Source organism: Anneissia japonica, unplaced genomic scaffold (genome assembly GCF_011630105.1).
Source record: "Anneissia japonica isolate Jap-2015-1 unplaced genomic scaffold, ASM1163010v1 scaffold2756_len2360902_cov194, whole genome shotgun sequence".
NCBI lineage: Eukaryota > Metazoa > Echinodermata > Crinoidea > Comatulida > Comatulidae > Anneissia > Anneissia japonica.
In genome coordinates, this window is record NW_022719050.1 from 210,486 (window position 1) to 221,683 (window position 11,198).

The 11,198-nt window shown below is 32.5% G+C and overlaps 2 protein-coding genes across 14 annotated transcripts in view; one reads left to right on the forward strand and one right to left on the reverse strand.

The window, feature by feature from the left end:
- LOC117110782 (U6 snRNA-associated Sm-like protein LSm6) overlaps positions 1-2,802 on the forward strand; it is a 3,763-nt gene extending 961 nt beyond the window's left edge. For 2 of the 4 annotated variants that reach the window (XM_033253593.1, XM_033253590.1), the window contains exons 2-4: positions 465-590; positions 1,624-1,737; positions 2,195-2,802. In XM_033253593.1, the coding sequence (XP_033109484.1) occupies positions 500-590; positions 1,624-1,737; positions 2,195-2,238 (249 nt within the window). In that variant the 5' untranslated portion in view covers positions 465-499 and the 3' untranslated portion in view covers positions 2,239-2,802. The remainder of the gene's footprint in view (positions 1-464; positions 591-1,623; positions 1,738-2,194) is intronic. The other 2 variants (XM_033253592.1, XM_033253591.1) reach the window with 1 other exon arrangement.
- Positions 2,803-3,266: 464 nt separating this feature from the next.
- The window catches only part of LOC117110780 (fibrillin-1-like), a 60,466-nt gene continuing 52,534 nt past the window's right edge, over positions 3,267-11,198 (reverse strand). For 9 of the 10 annotated variants that reach the window (XM_033253581.1, XM_033253585.1, XM_033253588.1 and 6 more), the window contains 12 exons: positions 10,601-10,711; positions 10,385-10,495; positions 10,172-10,282; positions 9,886-9,939; positions 8,762-8,884; positions 8,287-8,415; positions 7,796-7,921; positions 7,498-7,620; positions 6,702-6,872; positions 5,563-5,637; positions 4,902-5,057; positions 3,267-4,203 (listed from right to left, as the gene is read on the reverse strand). In XM_033253581.1, the coding sequence (XP_033109472.1) occupies positions 4,052-4,203; positions 4,902-5,057; positions 5,563-5,637; positions 6,702-6,872; positions 7,498-7,620; positions 7,796-7,921; positions 8,287-8,415; positions 8,762-8,884; positions 9,886-9,939; positions 10,172-10,282; positions 10,385-10,495; positions 10,601-10,711 (1,442 nt within the window). In that variant the 3' untranslated portion in view covers positions 3,267-4,051. The remainder of the gene's footprint in view (positions 4,204-4,901; positions 5,058-5,562; positions 5,638-6,701; positions 6,873-7,497; positions 7,621-7,795; positions 7,922-8,286; positions 8,416-8,761; positions 8,885-9,885; positions 9,940-10,171; positions 10,283-10,384; positions 10,496-10,600; positions 10,712-11,198) is intronic. The other variant, XM_033253582.1, reaches the window with a different exon arrangement.

Below are 11,198 nucleotides of genomic sequence, written 5' to 3' on the forward strand. Positions count from 1 at the left end.
TTTTTTTTTCGCATTTAGCACAATTTTCTTCCCTTTTTATTGCAATTAATATTATTATCAATTATTACTATCGTCATCATCATTGTTATTATTATTATTACTAGTAGTAGTAGTATTATTAAACAAACATTTAATGAAACTTGCAAAAGGATAAAAACGAAATTGAACCACAGTATCGCATTTCTATGTTAAAAGACCTGGCCTGAGATTTATGGATTTAAGATTAGAGGCTTATGTGTTCTATTAGGCCTATGTATAACGTGTACTGATGCATATTTACATGCTTAGAAGTATTCATTTTAAGTGATCCCAGGAAAGAATTTGTATGGGCTCAAGAATAAGCTTTAAAATTTTAACACTGTGTACAAAGGGGGGGAGCCGTTCGAGTGCATAGACGTTGTCTAATTGTGCTATATAAATCCATCTATTATTGTTATTATTATCTCATTCATTTTTTTTTCTAGCAGAAAGAAGCATTGTTAATGTTTTGTGTTAAAATATGAGCCGAAAACAAACTCCGAGTGATTTCCTGAAGCAGATTATTGGTAGGCCAGTTGTGGTCAAACTCAATTCAGGAGTAGATTATAGAGGTTAGTCTCAACATGCTTCAACACTTTCTCTTTAATCATACCTTTTTTTTAAAATATTGTTTTCATCAGATCATCCTGAAACAGTATGTTAATGTTATGTACAATACATTGTGCATTCCTACCTCACTTTGTGGGCTTTAGGCAAGATTTTTTTTATACCTTGTTTAGCCAACAATGATTAAAAAAAAAAAAATATTTTTGACCAATTAGCACACCCACCGCCATGAAAATTTGAATTTAAAGTTTTTCTATATTTTAATTTAATTGCCTTGAAGTCTCGAAAAATAAGATGTATTTTTTCTTCCTAAAGCATTTAACCATCCCATTACTACACTAATAAAACAAATACAATTTTATTTTCTCTAATGTCCAGATGTTTTTGGCAAATACTTAAATATGAAAACAAAATTTTACTTTAGTTTTTTTCCACCCTCCTATGATGACCTTTAAAAAAACAAGTTCGTGAAACAAGGTACAGTATCAAAAAATCCTGCCCTATAGTTATAGTACACTTACAGGTACTGTTATCTACTTTGAACTGCTTATATACAAATCCTTTCCAATTGCAGTATTAGTATTTCCTTGAAGATGTGTCAGTTATAAGATAAAAAAAATGGTAATTTTACTTCAATATTTGAATAGCTTAATTTGAATGTCTATTTCGTGAATACTTACATGGATAAACCGACAAATGCCTAAGTTTCCTTTGAAATTTACCTCTCGAGTATTAAAAGAAAAATAATGGACTCGCCCTGCGTGAATGAACAATATCCTGATTTGTTTAATTTAAACAAGCTATTAACTTTGAATTAAAAAAGAAATTTCCATTAATTTTCAGACAGTTAAATAATAACTTGCATGTATTCTTTTGCATAGATCATTAAAATTGGCTGGTGTGGTAATCAAATTTTATATGTATTTGAATTTCTTCAGTATTTTCCTGTCCTTTTGTGATAGTACACCTTTAACTGATGCATTTCATTAAATTGCTTTATCATGCAATTATTTTGACAACAATTTCGCTTTTGTCTAGGAGTGCTAGCTACATTAGATGGTTACATGAACATTGCATTGGAACAGACTGAGGAATATGTAAATGGTCAACTGAAGAACAAATATGGTGATGCCTTTATTCGAGGAAATAATGGTAAGTATTCCAATTAGGAAGGATGGAATATGTTATCAATAAGACAGATTAAAATTACAAATGTTGTCCTTTAAAAAGTGACAAATTAAAGTCATAAATTGATATTAACTAGCTCATTTTGAAGAAGGCCTACTTCACATTTTAATTTTATTTTTATTGAAATGCAAATTTTTTTATACCATCATTTGGATGAGGTGTTCAAGCCGTTGGTCCCAACTGAAATAAGTCTTCTAGACTTTCTTGGGTTATCCTTGGTATTTACACCAAATAAATTCATCAGTTCTATCATAGTCTTAAAATTCTGGCTGTTTTTTTTTTTTTTTTTTCATTTTGTATAAATGTAATTACTGTAATAGTTGATCTTGGTTACTCACAACATAGTACTTGAAATGTTGATTTATATGAATGCCATGTTTGTATACATTACTATAGTTATTTTTTTCTTTCTGTCCAACAGTTTTATATATCAGCACACAGAAAAGGACCCTTGGTGGCAGATAAGGACCTCAGAAGTTTTTTTATTATTTAATATTGTTGAAAAGATGGGCGATTTGAATGGTTTTGTATTGTAGGACAGGAAGCAAAGGTGTACAGTACTCACTAGGAAGATAGCCCTGTACCTTCATCTAGAATATATAAGAACCTCGGAAGTTTTAAGTATTTGTTGTTGTTTAAAAGATGGGCAATATGGATGGAATTGTACAGGCCGAAAAATAAGATCCACCATTATACAAGATAGTTTTCATTAAAAAAAAAATTAGAATAATAAGTACAACTCAGCACCATGATTTTGTGCTAAGACAAGTTTACTGTATATTTTATTTTTAAACACATTAACTGAAATTAACCTAAAAAAATAGCAGAAACATTTCTGCAATTTTCACTTTAGAGACAAACACCATTCATTGTCAGATAGTTTTAAAAAGCGAAACATTATTAGAAACTTCTAATTTGACCTCAAGCAGGATAACATTGCATTATGGATATGTTGGAAAGAACATCATGGACATAGAAATATAATTTGTATTGTTTTTTTGATAATAAACATACTTCGAATACAGAAAAGTTTTGTTTTGGTTTATCTATTACATTATCATCAGTATTGACCAAGCACAGTTGCAGTTTCGAATAAACATTTAATATTTGGCCAATTAGCACACCCGTCACCAGAGAAAAATTTTATTTCTATTATGCTGCCGCTGCCTTGAAATTCAAAGAAATAAGATATGTATTTTATTCCTAATTATTTAAATTTAAAGCATTTAACCATCTCATTACTACACTGTTTTCTTTTCCGCTGGAATGTTTTTGGCAAAACCATTGGCTAACTAAGAAAACAAATTTTTTTTTCCCGCCCTTCTCTGACAAAAAGATAATTTTGCGAAAACAAGGTACAAGTCTCAATGGTGATTAAGGTAGTAAGTACACTCCTACTGTAATTTCATTTTTTGCTGAATTTTAATAATGTATGGATTTTAATGATACAGTACAGTATATAGAGAGTATAGTATGAAGGAGTACAACGGGAGTAAAGCCTTTTATGCAATTGCAAACATTTTATTCATTTTCACTAAAAATACAGCTCAATGATTCCAAGACAAACATTGGCAAATTATATTCTCAGAAAAACACTACTTCATACTAAATACTCTATTAAAAACATATAAAAATTAGCATACACTATCACATCTATCTGTTAAAACATTTAAAAACTTAATCTGCACCACTGGAATCATTGAATTCATTAGCTTATTATAAGTCATGGGGAATAAAAATTTCAATGTTTTACTGTATAAAAATTAGCATAGGTCCTTGTGCATTCTTCAAATTTATTCAAGCTTTAAAATTAATGAATCTTGAAAATTGGAGGAATTAGATTTCAATGAACATAGAATATAAAAATTAGGATGCCCTATACAGTATGTTAAAACTTGTTTTAAATGAATCATTATTGGATTTAGATTTTGATGGAAACATAAAAATTAGCATACACTGTATCAAATCTATCAAAACATTTAAAAACTTATATGCACTATTGGAATTGCTATAAATCATTTTAATATATAAAAATTAGCACAGGCCCTTGTGCATTCCTTTAACAATTCCTTTAACAGCATTAAAATTAATGAATTTTAAGATTTAGATTTCAATGAAAATAGAATATAAAAAAATTAGTATACCCTATTATGTTAAACATTTTAGAACTCTGCTCTCTTAAACTTTTTAGAACTCTGCTCTCTTAAAAACTGCAAAGTTTATCAGCTTTAAATTTGATTTTTATTTAAATGGACTTCATCCTTACTAGTACAACTTCTTACATTCTACCACATGATTTAAGAGCTCTCGCCAACTCTTTTCTGTTATCACCATTCAAGTCGATAATCATTGTTTGACCATCCAGCTCAATCCTGCTGTTAATTATTAAGCTTGACTGGGTGATTATCACCAGCTTATCATATGTTTCAACTGAAAAAAATGGAATAAATTGTTTTGATGATTGATATTAATAGATTGTTTATTTGAAACTGCTGTCATTTGGCAAACCATACTGTACAGTATTTACCAACATTAAAATAGTATAAAAGTTATTTTCATCAATATTGCTTTATAGTTATTTGCACTATATTTTGATTATTTTTATAAATGATATTCATATATGCATACCAAGTACAGTACCTACAAACAAGTGTTTTTGCCAATCCAAATTTTAATATGTGATTAATTGCATAAAACTGTATGTAACATTGTGAGAAATGTTGCATCTTAATGGGGAAAAAAATCTAAGAAGCTTAAAGTCAGGCTCCGGAGGAAAAAAATTTTTTGATATGTTGTAGAACTGATTTTTCTAAGACAGAAAAAAGTTGTTTGACGAAAAACTGGGGAACGGTGAATGAGATACAGATTTTTTAATATTTAACAACTGGGAGAATAAGGTGTAAAAATGGGCAGTTACGCCCCTTTTCCCCCCAGTTTTTAAATATTAAAAAATCTGTATCTCATTCACTGTCCACCCAAACTGAAATTGATTCAATTTGTTATTCATATTACTGTAACTGCTGTTAGAGAAAAATACTGTACTGTTGTTCATAATACCACCAATACAATGGGGGTATTGGAAAACAAAATCTTAATCCTCATTCTAACCATATTTTGAGTTTACTTACATGACATTAACAATTCGCACTGCTGAAGGCAGGCAGAAGTTGATGTGAAGGACAATAACTCGCTCATTCCCGCAGGAACAGGAGCTGGTTTCTCCATACTCTGGTTGCGCAACAACCGGAATGTAGCCCCATCTTTTTTCAGTTTCGCACTCCAAACTGAAGGAATAATTATAAAATAATACAGTATTATAATGAATAAAGACAATGAAAAGACAAAATGCAGCTGATGATGACAGGAGTGATGATAATGGTAAAATTGCAGTTTAGCAGATAGTGGCGATATCATGCATTACTAAAGTTGCCGATATTTAGTGTTTACAATGACCATGCTTAACGCTGGGCACTCACTGCATAGTGCATACGTAACATGACGAATCCAACCCCGCTTCATGTGACCGCTAATTGACACAACGCCGCATGCTCATTGCTGGTGGCTGTCTGAACAGATCGTCTTAAAAAAAATATCAGTGTTGCGCTGCGTTCTTCGTAGAATCGCGTTGAACAACAACTGTCGGGTGCAGTGAATGCGCGGCTTAAGACATACATTTAATGGCAAATTTAGATGCTATGGTAACATAAAAACTACTTCATAATCATAGCCATTACTGATTGGATCAGTAAATCGTAATCAATACAATAATGTTACTTGGCTATTACTTACTGAAATCCGCAGCACACACCCTCTGCTGAAAGTCATCTGGAAGTGCATCAGTGGCACAAACTGGACACACTTCAACTACAAAACAAATTTTAAAAACTTATATTTGTAAAAGATAGAACTGTTATAAATTATCATAACTATTCATTTCCTGAAGATGACCCAATAAAGGTCGAAACATCAAATCATGCATTCCATTTCTTTATTTGGACTAACGTTTGTTCTCTGTTATGGATTAGTTACAGCAAAAAAAAAATGTGTACATTTTTTTAAAAAACATATCTAAGAAGAGTACACCATTCAGTGAAGATGACTATATGAGACACGCTGCTCGCAAAGCTATTTTATGATGCTTGGGGTGGTCAGCTGATCATTTTGGACTCCAAATAAGTATCTTTTGAGGGCTGACAGTGGAGTGCTAACCATTTGGAATTGTATATTCTTCATAACAGTCTCTTTATGACACTTTGTAAGTGTCGTGCTGATCATGGACCCTTAATGCTCTAACATTGGGGAGCAGACTATCAAACTTTTCCTGACCATTGATACTCTATAACCAAGAATCCTTATGACACTTGGAAAGCTGTTCATTAGGAACCCTCATGCTCCATAACCCCACCTGATTCCTGCCACTCGACCTGCTGCTGATATCCTAGCGACAGTGTAGTGATTTCAAGGAAACCAGACTTGTAAGTAAATTAGCAAGTGATGACAGTTTTTTTTCCTAACTTTTGCTTTTCCTCGGTACCAATGTTCAACCTTTACTGCTGTTTCTTTGTCGAAAGATTAATAATAAAATAAATGAAAAATAAAGTATATCATGATAGACAGTATTGAAACCTTTCTATAGATCAGCGAATAAAGTGCCAGTGAGGTTTTTATTGTTAATTTCATGAAGCCATGAATCAATGGCAGTAGTCAGTGCAGTTACAGTTGAGTGTTAGGTCTGAAACCAGATTGAAAATGAGAAATATATTGGTTACAATCAAGGTAAGAATACATTTGTGAAGATGTTGCTTATTCAATAATTTGGAACTTAAGGAAAGACACAGGACGATAATTATTAAGGTAATTTCTCTGCAGATATCCTCAGCATTGAGGTCCTAGCAGCAATGCCTTTGCGGAGCAGCTACCTTTCTCACCTTCTTCTACCACGTCAGGAACAGGGTGGACAGCTGGTAGGCAAACTCTACCACATCCGTTGCTGCAACACTTAGTGTCACCATCACAGTCACTATCTACCTTACACATGTTGGAACAAATGCCAAGAAGTCCATCTGTACCTGGACAATTGCCGGCTTTTACAGCCTTCGCTATAAATGCAAAAATAAACAATTAATTTATTATTTTCTTTAAAAAATTTTATTTGTATTTTTCAGAACTATTTTGAAAATTACTATTATGGAAAGTGCCATAATGAATGAAAATAAATAAAAATATAAATCAACAATCTCTTACTTTTTTAATAATTTGGTTAGATCCAATTTTCAATATATATTTTAATTTATATTATTAAATTATATTATATTATAAATTATTAATTATTTATATTTTTTAATCTCACCACAATACAAACATATTACACAAATCAGCAGTATTGTCAATGGTCATGTGTAAGATACCTGGATGAGCCAATATATCTCGAAAATAATGGAATCATCCGACCAAAGTGGCACATATAATAAAAATGCATTATGGAATAGGCCTCATTTTTTATTTCATTTAACATGACAGATTGTGCAGATAGTGGATAGCTTACAACCAGTAAATTTATGTAGTAATTAAAAAAAAGAAAAAGAAACTGGTATGCATCGATTTATCCATGTAGTATTTCACAAACTAGAAACATTGGCTTTAAACTGGGAACTCAGATGCTGAACTGCATCTGTATCACCAACCACTACCTCAACGATGAAAAAGATATGCTTAGCATCTTACCAACACATTGAGCTTTGATGTTCTTTTCATAGCCTTCTGCGCAGTCACATCGGTACCCGCCGTACGAATTTATACAAACGCTATTATTTCCGCACAGACTGGTATCAGCACATTCATCAATGTCTATAAATAAGATCCAATCAGAATCAATCAATCAATCAATCAATATTCACAAGTAATGGTATTATTATATCAATCGATTGTTCAATCTATCATTACATTATTTAAACTAATTATATATAACAGCAAAAATTAGTCTCTAGTTGTGCAGCAGTGTAATTTGCTGTATGTAACTAACCTTCACATCCACCGTCTGGGTCTGTTGTGAATCCGTTGCTACACTCACACCTGTAAGCCCCTATTGTGTTCACACACTGTAGAGCAAAATTGATTCCACACATTGGTCCCAAACACTCATCAATATCTGGGGAAAGGCAAGAGAAATCTCAATGAATGTTTGCATACGAAAAGGCATGTTTCAGACATATATGATTACATAATTAACAACCTGTACCCTGAGCAACACCTGGTGAATACATGCATATCATTTTCAAAATGCTTTCACAAACATCATTGTTCCTTCGCATTTGTGTTGATTATTTTCTTCATGTCCCATCTAAATATTTTACCTGTTGTATTTGAAGTAATTTTGTAAATAAACGTGACCATAAAGAAAACATCTCCAGAATAAGAAGAGTTAAATAATAAAAGATATAAGTAAATAATAAATTAGGCTATTATGCTAAGTATTCAGAAATCTAAATATGTTTGCATGTTAGACAAGTTTACCTTGACAATTGCCATGCTCATCCTTCGTGTAGCCGGCAGAGCAGACACATTCAAACGATCCAACAGTATTAACACAATCGTAGAATGGCACAAACCCACATGGTTCAGGATTAAAACATTCGTTTACATCTATCATAGAGAGAGAGGGAGTTCAGTAGGTTTAAATTTTCCATACAAGGGTAAATAGTGTTTGCAAGCTTGAAAATAATGATGACATCATGATTGAGTTTGCTTGCAATGAGCTACAAAAAATGAAGCAACTCAAAATTGGCAGTGAATATGTTGTTCTGTTACTGACAAAAAATCTTTTAAATTTCTGATAAAGTGTACAATATTTTTATTGTACACATGTGCCTTGATGTACAAAGTAGCTGAAACACGAAAGCAGGGAAGGAAATAAACCAGGGAACAGCCGAACAATCCCATGATTATTGATTATTAATTATTAACAACAACATGATGATCCAACTCTTACCAATGCACTGATTGTTGGAATCTGCTGAAAATCCATCCAAGCAATCACACTCGTAAGTTCCAGGTAAGTTGATGCAGCGGGAAAATTCATCACATGAATCAGGCTGTTCACACTCATCAATATCTTAAAACAAAATATGAAATAATTAGATTGGCTGAAAGTTTTCATCTATTCGTTCAATAAATTGTACTGAAGTATCGTGTGCTCTAATAAATGATTTCATCATCAGTATACATATCAACATGAACATTAGGATGAAATTCAGTAATTGTTAGGCAGGTCATTACAAATAGGAAAGAGGAAGTGGAAATCTGAGGGACAATATTCAACCAAGAACTTAGAGAAGACAATGTGCAACCAAAAAGAAGGTTCTGAGATCTAGAAGGTCAGATTTATCTAGTTGATTATTGAGGGGGAGAAACTATAGCTTAGTTTCCATACAGGCATCTCTGTGATGTTGATTGGTCGGTCGAAACAGGAAGCCTTTCCGATTGTGCTATGCAGTACAACGACTGCAGTGAAAACACTAGCGACAGTGTAGCGATTGTATGGAAACCAGGCTTGTAAGTAAATTAGCAAGTGATGACAGATGTTTTTTTTTTCTTAACATTTGCTTTTATTGCTGTTTTTTGTCGAAAGATTAATATTAAAATAAATGAAATATAATGTATATCATGATAGACAGTATTGAAACCGTTCTATAGATCAGTGAATAAAGTGCCAGTGAGGTTTTTATTGTTAGTTTCATGAAGCCATGAATCAATGGCAGTAGTCAGTGCAGTTACAGTTGAGTGTTAAGTCTGAAGCCAGATTGAAAATGAGAAATATATTGGTTACAATCAAGGTAAGAATACATTTGTGAAGATGTTCCTTTTTCAATAATTTTGGAACTTAAAAGGGGAGACACAGGACGATAATTATTAAGATAATTTCTCTTGTCAAATTTTAAAATAGGTGTGATTTTATACCTCATCTATATAGAAATAGGTTAAAAATGAACTATTAGGTGTGGTGTGACATTAGGAGCAGAAACCTTCCATCGAATTTGTCTAGTTGGTAGGAAATGTGGTGCAGGAAAAGGTTTACATGAGTCAGTGATCAAATATTAGTCTTGTTTTTCATACCTTGACACAGGTTATCATCCGAATCATATACATAACCAGCTTCACAGTCAATAGCTTAAAAATAAAAGTTATCATTCATAAATGATAATAAAATATGAAGAAAATTAAAAACTGAAAGTTAATTTAAATGGATCAACGTCGAATAAGAAACATAAGCATGGTAATCAGAATTGTCATAACAACAACAATAAACATGAAATATTTCCACTTTAGGAAATGCTCAAGGCCACCTTTATCATTACTATCAAACACAATTAACAGCACACTTTAAATTGTAAAAACTCACCAACTGGAACTGTTGGACCTTGAATACATTCACATATTGGGCAGCCATTGGCATCCAAAACATTTCCAAACTCACAAAACATCTTACAAAGTGGTGGACAAACCACAGGCTCTGGAAAACAACACGAAAATTATTTTTAAAAACTAGACAACCATATAAACATGCAAATAATAAAGCAATATAAAAAGCAAGACAGGAATTTTAAAAACTCACCAGCTGTAACTTCTGGACCTTGAATACATTCACATATTGGGCAGCCATTGGCATCCAAAACATTTCCAAACTCACAAAACATCTTACAGAGTGGAGGACAAACCACAGGCTCTAAAGAACAACACAATATAATAAATATTTTTAAAAAAATAGACAACCCTATAAAAAATAATAAAAGCAATGTAAAAAGCAAGATTGGAATTATTTAAAACTCACCAGCTGTAACTTCTGGACCTTGAATGCATTCACAAGTTGGACAGCCATTGGCATCCAAAACATTTCCAAACTCACAAAATATTTTGCAAACTGGTGGACAAATGTTAGGTGCTAAATATAGAAAAATGAAATAGATTAATTGTCCAGAGAGCAGTTGAACCCAATATAAATCAACAACTATGCGTCAGTGTCTAAGATCAAGTGTCAGATTCAACACATGAACTTCTGATTGAAAAGTTACCAGAGCACAGATTCTGATATATTATTTACATCAAAAGTAGTGATGAATTTTTATACATAGTTTATTAATGATCCATTTCTTCTTCATAATTTTTTTAAAAATCTCTTGAGGAAGTATGTTCAAAGATGTTATCGGTACGAGTCTAGCAATCTATATTAGTTTGGTTGACGTCATAATTATTCTGTCCCGTCACTGCTTGATTCTGGGGCCCAGTGGCGGTGCCAGCGGGGCTAAATCCCCCCACCAGACAGGTCAAGCCCCCCCCCCCCGCCGGACAGAGCTCGTCGGCAGTCAGACCATAAAACATATAAAAATAGGCCCACAACAAGCCAACACATGTCTGTCACAGTCTGAGAG